This window comes from Pygocentrus nattereri, chromosome 1, assembly GCF_015220715.1.
Source record: "Pygocentrus nattereri isolate fPygNat1 chromosome 1, fPygNat1.pri, whole genome shotgun sequence".
Lineage (NCBI taxonomy): Eukaryota > Metazoa > Chordata > Actinopteri > Characiformes > Serrasalmidae > Pygocentrus > Pygocentrus nattereri.
Genome location: NC_051211.1, coordinates 832,501 through 852,773, shown reverse-complemented (window position 1 = coordinate 852,773; position 20,273 = coordinate 832,501). Strand labels below are relative to the sequence as shown.

General features: G+C 47.2%; 1 protein-coding gene across 3 annotated transcripts in view; it reads left to right on the top strand.

Moving 5' to 3' along the window:
* The first annotated feature begins 393 nt into the window (after positions 1–393).
* Positions 394–20,273, top strand: part of zdhhc18b (zinc finger DHHC-type palmitoyltransferase 18b) — a 27,676-nt gene continuing 7,796 nt past the window's right edge. The window contains exons 1-9 of one of the 3 annotated variants that reach the window (XM_037538488.1): positions 394–681; positions 1,042–1,396; positions 5,231–5,391; positions 8,601–8,756; positions 10,757–10,894; positions 11,775–11,826; positions 11,963–12,065; positions 12,761–12,873; positions 14,279–14,375. In XM_037538488.1, the coding sequence (XP_037394385.1) occupies positions 1,134–1,396; positions 5,231–5,391; positions 8,601–8,756; positions 10,757–10,894; positions 11,775–11,826; positions 11,963–12,065; positions 12,761–12,873; positions 14,279–14,375 (1,083 nt within the window). In that variant the 5' untranslated portion in view covers positions 394–681; positions 1,042–1,133. Of the gene's footprint in view, positions 682–855; positions 1,397–5,230; positions 5,392–8,600; positions 8,757–10,756; positions 10,895–11,774; positions 11,827–11,962; positions 12,066–12,760; positions 12,874–14,278; positions 14,376–20,273 lie in introns of those variants that run through there. The other 2 variants (XM_037538489.1, XM_037538491.1) reach the window with 2 other exon arrangements.

The following is a 20,273-nucleotide window of genomic DNA, read 5'->3' as shown; positions in this document are numbered from 1 at the left end:
TCCCATCACCACCACTGTGAGGAGCTTTTAGAGGGACGTCTGGTTCCCATCACCACCACTGTGAGGAGCTTTTAGAGGGACGTCTGGTTCCCATCACCACCACTGTGAGGAGCTTTTAGAGGGACGTCTGGTTCCCATCACCACCACTGTGAGGAGCTTTTAGAGGGACGTCTGGTTCCCATCACCACCACTGTGAGCAGCTCTGAGTCTCTTCACACGCGACCGCTCTGATTACATCTTTTAATTATCGAGAAATGTAGATAAATCGGTGGAGTTCCCCTTTAGCACCGCTTTATGAACTTTAAACCGGGTCAAATGCGTAAAATGTGGACAGTCACGTGACCCGAAAAGGGGGTTGGGCCTCCGCCTCCGTCACGACATCGCCGCGTCACCCGCCTCGCCGCGCTACCGCACGCCAAAATAAAAGCCCGGAGTAAACGCCACTATGGTCCGGGTGCGGGAGCACAGAGCGCTGCTCGGCGGTGGATATCAGCGGTTATTATACCTGCCTCATCGGGGAGGACACCTCAGAGGCTCCAGCCTGCTGTGAGGGCAACAGCCGAGCTCCGCTTATCTTATCTTATTTTATTTTATTTTATATTGTATTTGCCCTCTTTAACGCCGCCCCTCCGAGTCGTCTCACGCTGGTCTGCGATGAAGATCGTTAAAGGGCATTAAAGGGTATGTATGGCTGCGTTTTGTGACGTTTATCGTGCACATTGCGCCGCGTAGGCTCAGCACTGGGTGCGTTTGGCGTGTTGTTTCCGTGCTTATGTTGCCTGCATGGGCTTGCGGAGTGTGGGACGTCACAGATGGGCAGAGCGAAAGAGCGAGCAGGCTCGAGTTTCCACCCCCTCCCCCCCCCGTTCCACCTTAAACGGCGCGACCGTTTAAGGTGGACCGGGAACGCTGGCGTGAGCGGTCACGTCCACCGGCGCTGTGACGTCACTCTTGCGTAGGCCCAGCTGTAATGGCTTCGAGTAGCCGTTCCGGTCGCGTCACGCACGACTGCTCTCTCACGCGCCGTGGTGTCTACAGCAGGTTCTCCATGGGGAGCGCGTGAGGAGCGGGCCCGGAGAACGTCTGGAGAACGTCTGGAGAACGCCCCGCGCCCTCGAGAAGCTCGCAGAACCATGAAAAACTGCGAGTACCAGCAGATAGATCCTCAGGCGCTGGCGACTCCCACTCCCACTCCCACGCCCACTCCAGCACCGACTCCCTCTGCCCGAGCCTGCCCGGAGAAGAAGCCCCGGCGCCCGCAGAGGAAATGGGAAGTGTTCCCCGGCAAGAACCGCTTCTACTGCGACGGGAGGATCATCGTGGCCCGGCAGAGTGGGGTTCTCCCCCTCACCCTGGGTCTCATCCTGGTCACCAGTGGGCTCTTCTTCATATTCGAGTAAGTGCTGGAACCACACCACAGCAGTGAGCTGAGACCAGGGGTTAAAGGGGCGGTTCACCAAAAATCTCAGTTTCCCTCACCGGAAAAGTTGATTAGCCACGTTTTGGTTTTTCCTTCTCATCCCTTCTTCAGGGGTTCTTTAGTGGGTTTAGAGCTCATATGGGTTCTATGTAGAACCTTTTACAGGCTCTCCAGGGTATATTTGACCAAATCAGAAGGCACATTATTCACTAACTGCATGAAATGAATACTATTTATTTATTTATTTATTTATTTATTTATCTCTCCTCAGATGATCAGAACGTGTGTTTTCTGATCTCCACACATCACTAAACGCTCACAATTCACTGCTGAAGGCCAAAAATCTGCGCCGCTCTTTGTGTTATTCTCTAAAAGTGATGTTTCCAGAGCAGATCACTGAAGAGACGCCGTCTGTTTATAGTTTAGAGCCCAGATTTGGGGAAAAACGGGTCGACTTTCAGTAGAAAAACAAACTGAGTTCAGCTTCTTTTATTATAAGGGTTTAAAATGACGTCACCGTCTATTAGACTGGAGAGAAGAGCTACAGCCTCACACGATGCCCAGCTTCTGAATGGAGCTTATGGAATATGAACGTTATGAAGAACATGACCAAGTGCGGTTTGGGACCACCGGTGGTCTCGAGGAGTTTAAGAGGCTACTTAGTTCATTACTTGATTCAGATTGAGGGAGAACGTGTTGTGTAGCACCAAAAGGGTTCTTTAGTTTTTGCAAGCGTGACATTGTGACAACAGCAGAACCCAGTTTTTTGTGCTGTATAGAACCATTTTCAAAAAGGGTCAATGTGGAACCGTATGCAACACGTTTAAGTCGCTATGCAAAGAACCGTTTAGACATTAAACGGTTCTGTATACACACTTAATGTTTTCATTAAGTGTTCCTCAGTGAGATGACTGGTTCTGTTTAGAACCATGAACACTCAAAGAACCATTTGTGTGTGCGTGTGTATATAGTGTGTGTGTGTGCGTGTGTGTGTGCGTGTGTGCGTGTGTGCGTGTGTGTGTGCGTGTGTGTGCGTGTGTGCGTGCGTGTGTGCGTGTGTGTGTGCGTGTGTGTGTGCGTGTGTGTGTGTGTGTGCGTGTGTGCGTGTGCGTGTGTATATAGTGTGCGTGTGTATATAGTGTGGGTGCGTGTGCGTGTGCGGGTGCGGGTGCGTGTGCGCGTGCGTGTGCGCGTGCGCGTGTGTGTGTGTGTGCGTGTGTATATAGTGTGCGTGTGTGTGTGTGTGCGTGTGTGTGCGTGTGTATATAGTGTGCGGGTGTATATAGTGTGCGGGTGTGTGCGTGTGTGTGCGTGCGTGTGCGTGTGCGTGTGTGTGTTTAAACAGTAGTATCTTTTGGGCACCTGAGACCGTAAACGGTGACTGACCGATCCATGGAGTGGCTGGAGTCCAGTGAGAAGTTGTTCGTCTAACCGCCTCATAAAAATATCTCACCTACTTTTCTACCACATTACTGTTCGTTTGTATTAATTCTGTTATTCTATAGAAGCTCTGTAGTTCTACAGTTCCAGACTGTAGTCCTTCTGTTTCTCTGATACCCTGATACCCTGTTCTTCAGAGTACTAAATCAGAGTTCACAGTACCTGCTCTGTGAGGGTCCATGGGGGTCCTGACCACTGAAGAACAGGGTAACAGAGTATCAGAGAAACAGATGGACTACAGTCTGTAACTGTAGAACTACAGAGAGCAGCTATATGGTCAGAGGAGCTGATAAAGTGGACAGTGAACTACTAAATATTCCACAGTCGACTGTCAGTGGGCTTATAAGAAAGTGGAAGCGATTGGGAACGACAGCAACTCAGCCACGAAGTGGTCAGCCACGTAAAATGACAGGATGCTGAGGGGCATAGTGTGCAGAGGTCATGTGCGCAATGCAGAGCGTGGAATGCAGTGGTGTAAAGCGCTGCCACTGGACTCTAGAGCAGTGGAGACGTGTTCTCTGGAGTGACCAATCACACTTCTCCATCTGGAAATCTGATGGACGAGTCTGGGTTTGGCGGTTGCCAGGAGACGGTACTTGTCTGACTGCATTGTGCCGAGTGTAAAGTTTGGTGGAGGGGGATCATGGTGTGGGGGTGTTTTTCAGGAGTTGGGCTCGGCCCCTTAGTTCCAGTGAAAGAGATTTTGGACAATTTTCTGCTCCCAACTTTGTGGGAACAGTTTGGGGACGGCCCCTTCCTGCTCCAACATGACTGCACACCAGTGCACAAAGCAGGTCCATAAAGACGTGGATGAGCCAGTTTGGTGTGGAAGAACTTGACTGGCCTGCACAGAGTCCTGACCTCAACCCCATAGAACACCTTTGGGATGAATTAGAGCGGAGACTGGGAGCCAGGCCTTCTCGTCCAACATCAGCGTCTGACCTCACAAATGTGCTTCTGGAAGAACGATCAAAAATTCCCATAAACACTCCTAACCCTTGTGGAAAGCCTTCCCAGAAGAGCTGAAGCTGTTATAGCTGCAAAGGGTGGGCCGACATCATATTGAACCCTATGGATTAAGAATGGGATGTCACTCAAGTTCATATGTGTGTGAAGCCAGACGACCGAATACTTTTGGAAATAGTGTGTGTGTGTGTGTGCCAACCTGTCGTTCCCAATCACTTCCACTTTGTTATAATCCCACTGACAGTTGACTGTGGAATATTTAGTAGTGAGGAAATTTCCCGACTGGACTTGCTGCACAGGTGGCGTCCGATCACGGCACCACGCTGGAATTCACTGAGCTCCTGAGAGCGACCCATTCTTTCACTAATGTCTGTAGAAGCAGTCTGCAGGCCGAGGGGCTTTTGGTAAGAATATTTTTGGTAATGTAGTGTGTGTGTGTGTGTGTGTGTGTGTGTGTGTGTGTGTGTGTGTGTGTGTGTGTGTGTGTATAAACTCTCTACGCTGTATATTTATGTCGCTGCTGTTGGAAGAAAACCTTGTATCCAAAATGGTGACTTTAAATTAGAAGGTAAAAAGTCAAATGAACCAGATGTTTTTAGTAATTTTGGGTCATTTCTTTTGTCCATTTATCAGGAAATTGACATAAAATGTGAACAACTCATTTCAAATTATGCTGAAAACTGAAACATGTACTCGCCCAGCTTTCGTCACATGTCGGCTCCGTTAGCCTCGCGGCTCCAGTGGTGTAACCTGACGCTGTGTCATAGACCACGTTTGGAATAAGCGATAAAATGATGTGAATTCTGAATGTTTGGTGAACCGTTCCTCTACCCAGTGAGCACACCTGACGCTGCTGTGCTGCAGCTGAATGGGAGGCAGTCCAGTCTTTTAACTGACTCTATTTTAGGGCCTCTTCAGATGTGTAATTAATAACGTGAGGATGCTTAATGTGGGTTAATCACTGCTGACTCGCTCCCTGTCGGCTGAGGCGGCGAGCGGTTCGGCGTTCTCTGTGTGGAATCGGCCTTCGGCAGCTCAGTGTTTAGACAGCAGGACACTGCAGTGACCAGTGCTAGAGAGGCCAGAGCTTTACTCTGCGCTGGTCAGGGGTGCTTGGTGTGAAATGAACCACTCGGACCCTCTGAATGTCTTAGCCAGAATGCTGGAGGTCCCTGTTATGACTTTATGGTGCTCGTCAGGGTGAAACAGCTGCTATATAATAAGTGATCGTAACTAACTAGAGCTGCAGCGCTGCTCTGCTTCAGAGTGGTCAGCCTACATTGGACCCCCCGCCCCCCCGAGTGCCAGGGGCATTTCCCACACTGCGGGGGTGGAATATCGCTGTTCCGCGGCAGCTTTCCCACAATCCGTCATTGCTCTGGTTTGTCTGACCTCTGTTTCCAGCTGCCCTTTCCTGGTGAAACACCTGACCGGCTTCATCCCCGTGATCGGAGGAGTCCTCTTCGTGTTTGTGGTCATCTCTCTTCTTCAGACCAGCTTCACTGACCCAGGAATTCTGCCCAGGGCGACGCCAGAGGAGGCGGCTGACATCGAGAAGCAGATCGGTGAGGCTCCCTGCGCTGTTTTCTCTTTGTTTTGCTTTTCATATGTGGACTCGTGACGGCGAGACCACAAAAGTGCAAAACGACCAGATTAGGCTGTGTGGGCGAAATGGCTGACTGTGTACTGCATACAGCGACCGTATATACTGTATACTGCACAGTGCTTTTCATCAGTAGTGTAGTCTACTGTACAGTATAGGGCTGCATAATAATGGGAGAAACGACATTGTAGTGTATTTTTATTCGATATGAAGAAAATAAATTGCAGTGTTTTAGTAGCAACACGTGTAATTTCACACAAACTTGCATAAACCAGTTTCAGTCTCCATTTCCCAAACGCTTTAGCCGAGCGCGCTGACGTTCCTCCTCCTAATAAACAGACACTCGTTAAGCTCCGCCTCCTCATTATTCACCTCCATCACTGTAATACTCCATCATCTACATTAACACAGGAAGGTGATCAGAGGGGCGGTGGAGTTCGACTCGGCAGCGTCTGAGATGTTTAAAACGCAGAGTTAGAAGAGAAAAACGTCTCCCAGTGAAAGCCGCGTTTTACAGTAGGAATAAATGGAGCTCATTATGCTGGTAGTGAACTACGCTGCCTGACTCAGCCGCCTCAGGACCAGAGAAACGGGCCTTAAACAGAAGTCAGGACCCTGTCAACAGGGACTTAAACAGAAGTCAGGATCCTAAAGTTAGGACAGGATTTAGGAGGTTTAGTCCAGATGTTTAGGTGTGACTGGGCTTCTGCGCTGAAATGTGTTTTATTCACTGCCTCAGTGACTCTGTGCTCGTCTTGTTTCCGTGTGATGCTAATGCCGTATGAAAACTGAAAGCCGTTGGAAATCTATCGGCCGCGAGCTTCAGTGTCTGTGCATCTCTAACACTAGGAAAACGGAGAAAGTTTTGTTGCCATGGTGATGCAGGTTAATTATAATGCATGTTTTTGTCGGTTTTCTTTAGTGACGTGTTTTTTATCCTTTTCCATAAAAGCGTTTTAGGACCTGTATCATTTAGATTTCTCAGTTAAGGCCTTTTTTATTGTTTGACCTTGTGTTTGAGGCGGATTACCTGATTAATCCTCAGATTACTGTGGTACTGATGTACATGTTGGAGATGGGACTGCACCGCTGGATCTGATATTGGAGGGCAAAACTGTTAATCTGATCCGATTATGTTACAAATCAAATCCACAAGAATTGTTTGTAGAACTACAGAAACGTGGCGGTGGAGTGTCACGTTACATAATTAAGAGCATGGTAAGTGAGGTTGGGTCAGAGGAGTGGCGGAGTAGTTTGGATACGGGATGTAAAGATATAAACGGTATAAATTTGAATTTTATGGCTTAGTAGTGTCGGCCGAAAGTTTCTGTAGTGATCTGGGAAAACGTGGCGTTGTGTCTAATAATCAGTAGAGATGGAGGAGCATCGTCTCCCATCTAAACTCTTCAGAGCTCTCTTCATGATGATGCGTCTGTGGAGCTCCTCTTCAGTCTGGATTTATATCGTAAAAGACGCTTTGAAATCCGATTTGAGCGTCCAGAGCGTCCAGGTTGAGACACGTCTGTAAAAGTCTGACCGTCGTCGCGTTTCAATCCGCCTCGCAAAGTCCGTTTTCATGTTTTCAGCTGTCCAGACTATCAGAAATCAGTCTGGATATGCCAGAAATTGGATTTGGGCTTTTTGTCTGAACACGGATGCATTTGCCAGCTTCTTGTTCTAAGTGTCCTGCTCCACCTTAAATGGTGCAGCCTCAGGAGCCAGAAAGTAACTGCTGCATAATTTAAGGTGGAACGGGAAAATTAGAACAAGTCAAATTTATTTGTAGCGGTTTTTACAGCTGATGATGTCACAAAGCAGCTTCCCAGAATTCCAAATAAGACAGAGTTTTAACAGGAATGTAAAAACCCCCCGGCGGGCAAGCCAGGGGGCGGCAATGGCAGGGAGAACCTCCCTCAGAGCTGAGGAAGAAACCTTGGGAGGAACCAGGCTCACCAGGGGGACCCGTCCTCCTCTGGTCAGACTACCTACAGAGTTATTATACTACTAATATTAATAGCAGTAGTATTAGTAGTAGGAATAGCTGGGAGTCTATGAGAACATCAGTGTAGGGTGGGCAGCTAGTCCAGGGCAGGTGGTCTGAAGTGGGCAGCAGGAGGGCTCGGCAGTCAGTCGTCCTTCAGTGTCCGGCCGGACAGGTGGGCAGTCGTTTACTCTGAAAAAGGCAGGGAGAGGGAATTAGTTTTATTCTGTCTGTTTGTACATAAACAGGGAATGTAAACATTTCCAGAGTGTGGCTAACGACTCCGGCAGATCCGACTATGACAGCTTAACTAACAGGAGAGAACCAGAAGGACACACAGACACGGCAGCACTCTGAGACAGTCTGGCGTCCCTCCGCTCCACCGTCCACAAACCTGAGTGACCGCGTGCGTCTCAGTTTACTATAAGGAGCTGGCGAATAGGAAGCCGACTACAGCTGACCGTGTTTTGGGTCATTTTATGACAATTTTTTTTTATATGACAGACAGACAGGACAATAATAATAATAATGATAATAATAATGATAATAAAAAGGGTGATACAGTATAAAAAGAATAATATACACAAAGAACTATCTACAGGCATAAAAACAGCCGGAAATATACAAAAATATGCAATAGATCGATCTGTCCTGAGATGTAAAAGGCAGTGACCATACTGACCATACTGAATAAATATGCTGAAATGAAGCGTCCTGGTGTGCCTGGTGTGCCAGGTGTGCCAGGTGTGTGGTACTGTGTGCAGTAAGATGCCCGTATGTACGGACAGATGTAATGTGGAAGTGACTCTCACACTGATGGACTTGCTGGTTGTGTTTCTCTCAGAACTCAGCTTTTGATGTGAGGTGCCGACTGAACGCCTCTCCTGCTGCTGACCAGCACGATCGGTTGTTAACTAGGAGTAAATGGGGAGGGCAGCCCACACAAGCCTGAGTAATCTGTGGTGCGAATCAGCCGAGTAATAAGCAAGTTTTGTCCAGTATAATCCTGAGAAGCCGTCTGAGAACGTGTGTTTATTGCTGTTCCAGCTGAGCTGAGTGAATGGAGAAGAGAAACCTGAGCGTCGAGCTCTGCGCTGTACAAAATCGCTCGGCTTGCTTGTTTTGCATGAAGCATGGCTGATTCGTGACCTTTCGCCCCGCAGCTGGAAGCCTGTTTTTCTGTCCCGCAGACAACCCCACCGGCTCCTCGTCCTCCTACCGGCCCCCCCCTCGCACCAAAGAGGTCGTCATCAACCAGCAGGTGGTTAAACTGAAGTACTGCTTCACCTGCAAGATCTTCCGGCCGCCGCGCACCTCCCACTGCAGCCTGTGTGACAATTGCGTGGGTGAGTATCTGAGGTTCGGGGGGGGTGGTGGTGGGGGGTGGTGTTGACCTTTACCTGCTTATTTCTGATCAGGCTTATCAGGAAACCCTGACCGTTCAGCTGAGCCATGGTTGCAGATGAGGTTGAGAAAACGGGGCTCTTCATGGGCTCTATTTAAGAAAATGGTTCTATATAGTACCGTGAAGAAGAACCTTTGCATGTTTAATGGTTCTTTGCATCATGTAACTTTCTTCAGATTGATGGAGAATGTATTGTACACTCACCGGCCACTTTATTAGGTACCCCTTGCTAGTAAAAGGCTGGACCCCCTTTTGCCTTCAGAACTGCTTTAATTCTTCGTGTCAGACTTTCAACAAGGTGTTGGAAACGTTCCTCAGAGATTCTGGTTGGTTATTTGAGTTCCTGTTGCCTTTCTATCATCTGGAACCAGTCTGGCCATTCTCCTCTGACCTCTCACATCAACAAGGCATTTTCGTCCACACAACTGACCGCTCACTGGATATTTCCTCTTTCTCGGACCGTTCTCTGTAAACCCTAGAGATGGTTGTGCGTGAAAATCCCAGCAGATCAGCAGTTTCTGAAATACTCAGACCAGCCCGTCTGGCACCAACAACCACGCCACGTTCAAAGCCCCTTAAATCCCCTTTCTTCCCCGTTCTGATGCTCGGTCTGCACTTCAGCAAGTCGTCTTGACCACCTCTACAGGCCTAAATGCAGTGAGCTGCGGCCGTGTGATTGGCTGATTAGCTGTCTGTGTTAACAAGCAACACCTGTACCTAATAAAGTGGCAGGTGAGAGTATATGGCTCTGTATAGGATGCTAGACTGCACCAAAAAGGGTTCCACTATTGTTAAAAGCCAAAGAACCCTTTTCTGGTACTGTACAGAACCCTTTTTGCCAAGAGTGGCTTAAGCTTTGAGAACCAGCGCAGCCAGAAACCCGTGTTATTCGTCATTGAAAGCTTATACACCACCAATTAGGCATGACCTAAAAGCTCATGGGCCTTTATAGCTGAAGGGAAATTCCACCAATGAGGTGTAATCAGAGGTTCAGAGGGTTTGGTGTGAAACGGCTCAGACGTCTTCACAGTGGTGGTGATGGGAACCAGGCGTCGCCATGACTACAACACAGATACAGACACTTTATTTACCATCCAGAACCACCAGAGAACCTACACGAGTCTTCTGAGCTTATATGGAATGCTGATGATGGAAAACAGTGGAAAATCTGGAATAATGAGTTTTCTTTGGGGACTATTTTGCCGCACAGCGCCCTGCATGTCTCCCTCCACCATGAATGGAGTTGAAGTTCTCTAAACTCTCATAAAACAGCGTCTCAGTCATCAGGCAGTGAATTCAGAACCAGTTCATGTAGGAACTTTCTGTAGGAGCTTTTAGAGGGACGTCTGGTTCCCATCACCACCACTGTGAGGAGCTTTTAGAGGGACGTCTAGTTCCCATCACCACCACTGTGAGGAGCTTTTAGAGGGACGTCTGGTTCCCATCACCACCACTGTGAGGAGCTTTTAGAGGGACGTCTGGTTCCCATCACCACCACTGTGAGCAGCTCTGACTCTGGAACAGAGAATTTGACACTACCTGTTTAATTGAGCAGAACGTTTGGTGGAATTCCCCTTTCAGGTGGTATCTAGACTTGTGTGGTTTCCAGATAACTTGGTGTCATTATGTGGTTAATCAAGTCAAGTCAAGGTTATCAGTTGGCACCGTGTGTGGATTTGACTTTCCGTTGCTTAAATACTCCGTCGTGTGTTTTATGTTCTACAGCTCCTGAACTCTACATCGTTTGATGTTTGTGTGTGTGGTGTTGTTGTGTGTGGTGTTTGCTGGACGTTCTGAAGGTGGACTGCCTGTCTACGCTCCACCGCCGTCCCGGTTCAGCCCGTGTTTGTTGTCGGGTCGCTGGAGTTCCCTCGCTGTACTGGTCTGTAACCTGACCTCAGCAGCTGAGTCGACTCTGTGTGTGTTTCCCTTTTTCCTCAGAGCGGTTTGACCACCACTGCCCCTGGGTGGGGAACTGCGTGGGAAAGCGCAACTATCGCTTCTTCTACACGTTCATCGTCTCGCTGTCCTTCCTCACCGCCTTCATCTTCGGCTGTGTGACCACGCACCTCGCTCTGAGTACGTGCGCTTCTCTACGTAAACAGTAAACGTCCTGCAGCTTCTCAGTGCACTGGCCCTTTCGGACCTTTCACTGTGAATGGGTGGGGCTGAAGTGCAGTAGGCTGAATGGGTGGGGCTAACCTGCCGTAGGCTGAATGGGTGGGGCTAACCTGCCGTAGGCTGAATGGGTGGGGCTAACCTGCCGTAGGCTGAATGGGTGGGGCTAAAGTGCAGTAGGCTGAATGGGTGGGGCTAAAGTGCCGTAGGCTGAATGGGTGGGGCTAACGTGCCGTAGGCTGAATGGGTGGGGCTAACGTGCCGTAGGCTGAATGGGTGGGGCTAACGTGCCGTAGGCTGAATGGGTGGGGCTAACGTGCCGTAGGCTGAATGGGTGGGGCTAACGTGCCGTAGGCTGAATGGGTGGGGCTAACGTGCCGTAGGCTGAATGGGTGGGGCTAACCTGCCGTAGGCTGAATGGGTGGGGCTAACCTGCCGTAGGCCGAATGGGTGGGGCTAACCTGCCGTAGGCTGAATGGGTGGGGCTAACCTGCCGTAGGCTGAATGGGTGGGGCTAACCTGCCGTAGGCCGAATGGGTGGGGCTAACCTGCCGTAGGCTGAATGGGTGGGGCTAACCTGCCGTAGGCTGAATGGGTGGGGCTAACCTGCCGTAGGCTGAATGGGTGGGGCTAACCTGCCGTAGGCTGAATGGGTGGGGCTAACCTGCCGTAGGCCGAATGGGTGGGGCTAACCTGCCGTAGGCTGAATGGGTGGGGCTAACCTGCCGTAGGCTGAATGGGTGGGGCTAAATGAATTTATCTGAAATGTGATTTTTTTTTTTTTTTTTTTTTTTTTTCCTTCTTTAAACTTTTTTATTCTTCTGATGTTTTTTTAACTCAGGATCACAGGGAGGAAACGGGCTGGTTTTTGCACTCCAGGAAAGTCCTGCCAGATATCCTTTTGGCTTTACCTCTGTTTGGTGTTGGTTTTCCGGGTGATGTAATCGTTCACCTGTATGATCAATAAGTGCTGTTAGTCTGGAGTGTAAACGTGCATGTGTGTGAACATCGTCCTTCACTCCTGCCCACTGCTTTGGAGCTGGTGGTCTGCTTCTTCTCAGTCTGGTCTATTTTGGGCCTCTCAGGTTTCCACACATATCTGCTCGCTGCTAATCTCACTACAAACGAAGACGTGAGTTTAATTCATTCATATCTGATAAACGGTCATCTGGAGCTGGACGATATATCATCTGTGCATGCGGTGATACTGATTAGTGGAGTTGATAACGATGCGTGTAATTATCGTTAACTGTAAAATAAAGGTCATGAAAGGTGTTAATGTTAGTAATGGTAACTTATTAAAGCTATTAATACTAACTAATGAACGTTTATTAATGCTGGATCTTTAACTTGACTCATTGGCTCGTTAGCTGTATTGTGTACATGTTCCATATTCTTATTGGTAAATTACATCACAGTACAGTATGATGTCCTACATATCTTGTATATCGTCAGTACTAACGAAGTTTAATTACACAGAGAGTCAAATTGGTGCTGTTTAACTGGATTTAGTGCCAAATATATTAATAAAAATCACCGTTTTAAACGTTTTTGGTCGTATTTTATTAATGTAGCTCTGCTGGCTCTTTTTCTCTAATCGGTTGTCTGGAAAAATGAATATTAGGCCATACGGTGTATCGTGAAAATTTCCTGAAGTATCACAATACAGTGTTTTTGCTATATTGCCCAGCTCTACTGTGACGCATGCTGAATTCTATGTTGTGCTGTTTTATTCATGCCACGTTATTATATTATAATACCTGTACTGTACTGAGACTCGGCTGTAGGGCGTGATGTGAAGCGCTGTGATCTCTGTGTCTCTCTCAGATTAAAGGTTCCTGGTCGGGGAAGAGCGGAAACGAGGAGACGGGGAACCCCTACAGTTACAACAGCATATTTAAAAACTGCTGCTCGGTTCTCTGTGGGCCGATGCCCCCGAGGTGAGGGTGCTGCGCTGTAAACAAGCACACGCGGGTCGGTACCGTGTTCAGATGGTTTTACGGTGCAGTGCTCATGTGACGCCTACATATCAGCCGCCTGATGCCATAACCCTACATAAGTGCTTAATCCAATAGGAGTCACTCACTATAAAGGCTACGTAAAGGTTTTATACCTATTTAATAAGCTTCTGTAAATATTTACGTACTGTTTGCTGTCCAGTGTCGACCGTAGGAGGATGGGTTCACATCTTGGTTCCTCTCAAGGCTTCTTCCTCTGGCTCTTGGGGAGGTTCTCTTGCAGCTGTTGCCCCGGCGACGCTCGTGGATTTGTCTGTTGCCTGTTCCATGCCTGTTGTAAAAAGTGCTGTATGAAACACGTTCAGTGTGACGTGGCTGTGTCAGTTGTTATTTAAGGTGGCACTGAATGTAAGGTAGCAGTGGATTTAAGGAAGCCGTGAATTCAGGGCACCAGTGTTGCCATAGCAACATCTTACCATCCACCTTGTATACCATAGCAACTGTGGGGCAGCAATCTAAGCAATGCTTTAGCAACCACCAACAGTCTTTCATCGTTTTGACGTTTTAGCATAATTAGCTGGTTTTTCAGGCCAATTTAAAGGTTGTTTACAAAATGTCCCGTTGGTGGTGGTGTTATCGTTATCCTCCATCGTTATCCATCATCATCATCATTATCATTATTATCATCGTTATTATCATTTTTAGAACTAGAAGTCAGTTCTACGGTCAGCGTCCCTGACGGTCTGTATGCCAGGTGTTTCTGTTAAAATGGCCAGTGAGCTGTTGGTGGTTTAACCCTCCTGTTGTGTTGAGCTGTGAGAAACAGCAATAATGTTCCAGGTCAGATTGACTTGTTGCATGTTTTACCATCTTAAACTAGTTATTAATTCATTTTTCTCCATAAACATCATCTTTAGTCAATTCATATCAATTTAATCAGTACTTGGTGCTTTTCGCTCATTAGACATTGCAAATAAACCAATAATTCCCTCGTTTTTCTTCAAAAACAGTTTTCAGACTTTTTTCTGTACGTTGGCGTAAACTCGACATTCGACATGTTTGTTTGTTTGTTTGTTTGTTTGTTTGTTTGTTTGTTTGTTTGTTCTTATTTAGACTGTTTTCATTGTTTTTTTGACCCATTCGGTCTTTATATTGATTAATACAAACAAAGCATCTCTTCTGATTTGGGTCAAACTGACCCTTTCGGTTCAACCCAGACTGAACCAGCTGTAAGTCCAGCAGAGTTGTCTTCAGGGTCGTCTGACCCCAGCCCTCCGTTTTTAAGCTGTGAAGTGGGTCAGTTTGACCCAGAGCATAGCGGAGTGATTAGAGGGCAGGTGGTCTTGCCCCGTGTGTTGACACACCTTTTCTTTTTTCCATGCTCCAGTTTGATCGACAGAAGAGGCTTCGTGCCCTCGGAGGACGGCGCCGAGATCGGCCCGGCGGAGATCGAGCTTCCTGCTGCTAAAAACGACGTCAACATGGTAGGACGGGTCCCCGAATCGGGCCGTGCCCCTGACCCCCCACCTCCCACCCTAACCCTTCATCCGCCCACCCTTACCATTCAGAACCACTCTACTGCCTGACCGATAGCGCGCCCGCTCCAGACCGAGCATCTCCTCCTGCCCTGGATGAGCCGCCGGAGCCCGTTTAGCATGAGCAGCTCCTGAAGCATTCCTATCAGCACACACTGGAAAAACAGGGTTCTTCAAGGGTTCTTTAATAAAGGCAGTGGTTCTGTTTGGAGTCGTGAGACTATTTGCGTGCTTGAAGTGGGTCTTCAGGGTGCTGGAGAACGTGAGTTCTACGTAGGGGCTTTTTGGAAATGGTAGCACCAAAAGGCTTAAGCTTGTTAACGATAGTGGAACCCTTTTAGGGCATATACAACGTTCTCCGTCAGTCTGAAGAGCAGTTTCACCACGCAAAGTCCGCTTGAGCATGAAAACTTCTTTGAGTGTCAGCGGTTCTTCGCAGAACCACTGTCTTTACTAAAGAACACTTGAAGAACCACCTTTTTATGGCTGCTGTGTTAATCGTACTTGTGTTTGTTGCAATGTTGGTGTTTTTCTAAGCAAAGGAACTTATTGGCCACATAAAATCTAAGTGTGTCCGGTTCTGTATAGGACCACTGCCTTTACTGAAGAACCCTTGGAGATCCAGACACTCGCACACACTCAAACGCGGATCATGTGTTTGAGCGAGAGCTGCCTTGACGGTAACGCAGCTGATCTGTCTCTCGCTGCTGTGGCGACAGATTTGCTGTAATAGTGGATATTTTGAGCCGGGCGGCTCCGGCTCGCTTCCCTTTTATCTGCAGGAACTACCAGGAGGGGTCGAGTTCTATTGTGGAACTGGTTTGACTCGAAATCAGGTGACGCATCAGCGCTGTGAACACATGAAAAGAGGAATCGAAACCTGTGGCGTCGAGCAGGAGCTGTAGCGTGTCTGGTAATGATGCCGTGAAGCCGTGCGATGCTGATTACTGTAAAAGGCGGCGCTGAAAGCCGCTGTCCGGCTGTTCGTCAGCTGTGAAAGCGCTTGGTGTGCTCACACCGCTTAACCAGTAGATTTATGGTACTAATATTTGTTTACATGCCGAGCTCAGGGTTTATTCCTCCTGCGTTCCGGGGAGATTGTGGTGTTTTGTTAAGGAGGCGATGCTTTTCGGTCCGTAACGAAGGGCAGAGCAGAGTTTCTGGTAACTTTGTTTACAGTTCAGACCAAGTGACACTTCTCAAACTCGTGAACTGACCTCCACTCTACTGCACTATTGAGACGCTGACCGGAAAGCCAGCCGGTCTCCTCTGAGCCCTTTAAACTGGTGCACTTATACTGCCAGTCAAAAGTTTGGACACGCTTCTCATAACCAGTGGCATCAGCTCGGAGTGGCGCTCCACTGATTTTTATTATTATTATTATTTTTTATTTTTCAAAATTCCCGCATAACTCTGTGGTTGAGAAAGCCGCAGTTGAAATGGTTAATTGTCCATTTTGCCTCGCGTGTTCCACCGTGAGTGGATTTAACAGTGAATTCAGAACCAGTTCATGTAGGAACTTTCTGTGAGGAGCTTTTAGAGGGACGTCTGGTTCCCATCACCACCACTGTGAGGAGCTTTTAGAGGGACGTCTGGTTCCCATCACCACCACTGTGAACGGCTCTGACTCTGGAACAGAGAATTTCACACCAAGCGGTTCTGAGCGGTTCTGATTACATCTCTACCACTTAATGAAGCGGAGAGTTTTGAATATGCAGTGGAATTCCCCTTTAAATGACCAGTGTAAGCAGTGAAGCTGGCGGCTGAATTAAACTACACACTAAAGACGGTCCTTCATGGGTTCTATATAACAGAACCATGAACACTTGAAGAACCCTTTTTTTTTTTTTTTTTTTTTTTGCATCATGAAAGTGTTCTTTAGACTGATGGAGAATGTTCTACTTGAAAAGGGTTCTGTGTAGCACCAGTTTTTTTTTTTTTTTTTTTTTTTCTGTGACAAGCTTGACATTTGTAACCATAGTAGAACCTTTTTTTTTGGTGCTGTATAGAAGGTTCTATATGGAACCATCTACAGAAGTATACTTGAATGATGCAGAGAATTTATCATGAAGTTTATCAGGCAAAGGGTTCTATGAGTGTTCATGGTTCTGTTATACAGAACAACTTTCTTTACTAAAGAACCCTTAAAGAACCTTTTATTTTTTGGAGAGTAGATAATCAACCATGTAGTATACTATAGCAATTACCTAGCCACCACCTGAGATACCATAGCAACCACCTAGCAACCTCAAACTGACCTCAAGGGAGATCACTGCAACCACCTAGCAACACCCTAGCAACCGCGTACACAACAGAAACTCCTCTGCAGGGAACATCACACCTCAGACCACAGCATCCACTGCCCAGCGCCTACGAACGCGCCGCTTTTCCCCGACCTTTAGAGCACTCGCGCTTTTAGGACGTTATTGACGACTATTATTTTATTATTTTAAGTCAGAAATATTAAAAATAGCTAATAAAAATAAACAGATGAGGCTGGCGTGTCCAGACTGTTGACTGTCTGTGTATAAATGCTCAGAATGTTTGAGTTTAGAAGTTAGGACCTCGTCTGTCTGTCTGCCTGCCTGCCTGCCTGTCTGTCTGCCTGCCTGTCTGTCATTGATTGGTCAGATTGCTTATACATGTCTGTCTGCTGAGCTCCGTTTGACCCAGAGCTCTGAGTGGCGTCTCCGTGACGCAGGTGCCTCGCGTGTATGAGCCGAGAGGGTCAGTGTTGGTGTTTATTACAGACCTATCAGGTACATTTTATAAAAACTGTACTTTTTAACTTGTTTGTGTTTTGTCTGTTGGATCATGCTATACATAAATATATATTTTTACTGTTAAATAAACTCATCTGAATTACACCATTTGTATTTGTGCATGTAGATTTGTCCACCAACTTTCTATTTTTTATTATTATTATTAGTAGTGTTATTAGTAATTGGCTAAACCACGTTCCCAATTATTAAATTCAAGTTAAAATACAGAAGAAGCTGCGTTCACATTACAGGCCTCATTGCTCAGATCCGATCTCTCGGTTCTGACTCGTTTAGGCCAGTGACTCTAATCGGTCATTAATGTGATGAACCGGCTCCTGAACTGACCCTCATGAGCTCCTCCTACTCAGTGACGTCACGTGACTGAATCACTGCATCATCAGCACAAACTAACGAGCAGAACGAGCTTCGCTGAGAAGATCATTAACTCTGATCAGCTCTCAGCTTCATTATTAGAGCCAGACGGAGGAGAAGAAGGTGAGAGGAGCTGCTTTTCCAGGCTGTTTGGCACTGTTGCCATGGTAACGATGAATGATGGAGAAAAAGCACATGTATTCCGATCTGAGCGTCACACTGAGTTCGCATGGCCACGAATCGGATACAGATCCAATCTAGGAACCACACATGAAAGCGGCTCGGGTCTGAATTGAGAAGATCAGGTTTGTGTCCACGCAGCCCTGAAAACATCAGATCTGACTCCCATTAGGGCAGGAAATCGGATTAGTGCCACTTCAGCCTGGTAACGTGGACGCAGCCTCGGATATATACGTGATTAGAGTTCTGCGTCGGTGTGAGGAGTCACTGAAAGCTGCTGTATTACTTGGCAACCACAGTCCGCTGAGAACAGCCTGCACTGTCGGACAGAGGGATGCATTTATATCAGGCGGGTCAGCGTTCCGAAAGTTTCCTGTGTGGAAATGAGGCTGTGGTGGGAGGAATTTGGGAGGTGCTGTAAAAACAGTGCCGAGCAGCCGAAGAGCGAGTCGAGCGGGTGCTGCTAGTGCGGCGCTTTGCTGGGTTCCAGGCTACGTCTGGTCACTGCAGCTCTTCTTTAGGTTCTCTGAAATTTTCACGATGGATGGACCAGTAAAAATGCTCAAAATCCTTAGAATAAAACCACTTTACATTAACTTGCTTTCGCTGCCAGCCGAGAAGATTTTACCCCCTCCTGTAAAGTGACTGTTTTGGAGATGGTCATTCTACTAAACGCCCACTCTATCTCTCCATAGGGGTCACTGGTGTGACTGACCGTCATCGGTGTTCCTCATACTAAAGGAAACACCAGAGACGTTTTTAATGATCAATGCATTTTACAGAACATCAAACCACACGCTGTCCTTCAGGGAACGTCCACTAAAATATGGAATTTTATCCATTTGTATTTCTATTTTTCCACAGTGACCTCAGAATAAAGTCGGTCACACCAGTGACGTCAGCTAGAAGCTTCATATGAGGTCATGAGCTGAATGAGAAGATCTCTGAGAACTGAGAGACACAGTGGACTCACCATGAGCTTTTCTCCATAGATCCTCAGACAACAGGTCAAAGGAGGTCGAGTGACGTCATCGGCGTGACTTTTATTCCAGAACAAGAGACGCAGTAACACCAGTGACTCGACTCCTGGGGACTTTTATTATATATTTTATCAGATTTATTTGGCTTTTGTTTTCTTTGTCATTTAAACCACATATTTCAGTCATGCAGAGATTATTGCAGTTAAAACTGCAGAAAAATGTTTTTTATCTCAAAATTTGTCCTCAGCTTCACACACGACTGTGGGGACGAGCTCTTCTGTGGTGACTGGAATTCTATACGATTGGTTTAAGAACCAATATTGATCAATTGAGGCTGCAGAAGGTGGAACTGTTAAAATAACCAATTGTTTTATTTTAAAATATAAACAAATTTTAACCCTGAACATTTTCTGTAAACGCTAGGGACACAAAAATGGATGTTTCTGTAGAATGACCCACATACGCATTTAGTCGATATCTGAACGCAGTATTAGTTCATCCCCTAATAAAAATGAGAAATTTTAAATATGTGAACTAAATTTAAGATTCAAGTTTCACTTCCCAAGATATCATTTTAAAATGTGTAAGTATCACGATGCTCTGCCGTATCGCGCGGCCCGCAGCGAAGGTGTCCGTGTTCCTGCAGTAACGTGTGTGTGTGTGTGTGTGTGTGTGTAGGAGGATGATTGCCTGGAATTTGCGTTGTCCTGTGCCGGTTGATGAGTCAGTGGGTATCAGCGGTGCAGGACGGGCAGGTTGGTAACACTCTGGCGTTGGTCTGGTTCAGGCCTGCATGCTGCCGGGCTGCTCGGGGCCACCTGCTGATCCTCACGCTGACCAGCCTTATCACATCACGCCATCAGAGCTCCCTCAGCGCTGCCCCCGCTGGTCATACAGAGCTGAACAGCTTCACTTTACTCTGATACTCCTGCTGTTCGGCGCCTGTATGAAAACGCAGCCCACGTATTAATATACATTTCTCGGGTTACGTTCTGTTTTCATTCTTAGAAAGCAGTTGAATTCAATGAATTCAGCAGACTTAAATGGAAATTCCACCCATTGTTTTTCAAAATTTCCTCCAGAACTCAGAGTGTGAGGTGTAATCAGAGATCCAGAGGGTTTGGTGTGAAGTGGTCCAGACGTCTTTACAGTGGTGGTGATGGGAACCAGACGTCGCCATGACTACAACACAGATATAGACACTTTATTTACCATCCAGAACCACCAGAGAACCTACACGAGTCTTCTGAGCTTATATGGAATGTTGATGATGGAAAACAGTGGAAAATCTGGAATAATGAGTTTTCTTTGGGGACTATTTTGCCGCACAGCGCCCTGCATGTCTCCCTCCACCATGAATGGAGTTGAAGTTCTCTAAACTCTCATAAAACAGCGTCTCAGTCATCAGGCAGTGAATTCAGAACCAGTTCATGTAGGAACTTCCTGTAGGAGCTTTTAGAGGGACGTCTGGTTCCCATCACCACCACTGTGAGGAGCTTTTAGAGGGACGTCTGGTTCCCATCACCACCACTGTGAGGAGCTTTTAGAGGGAC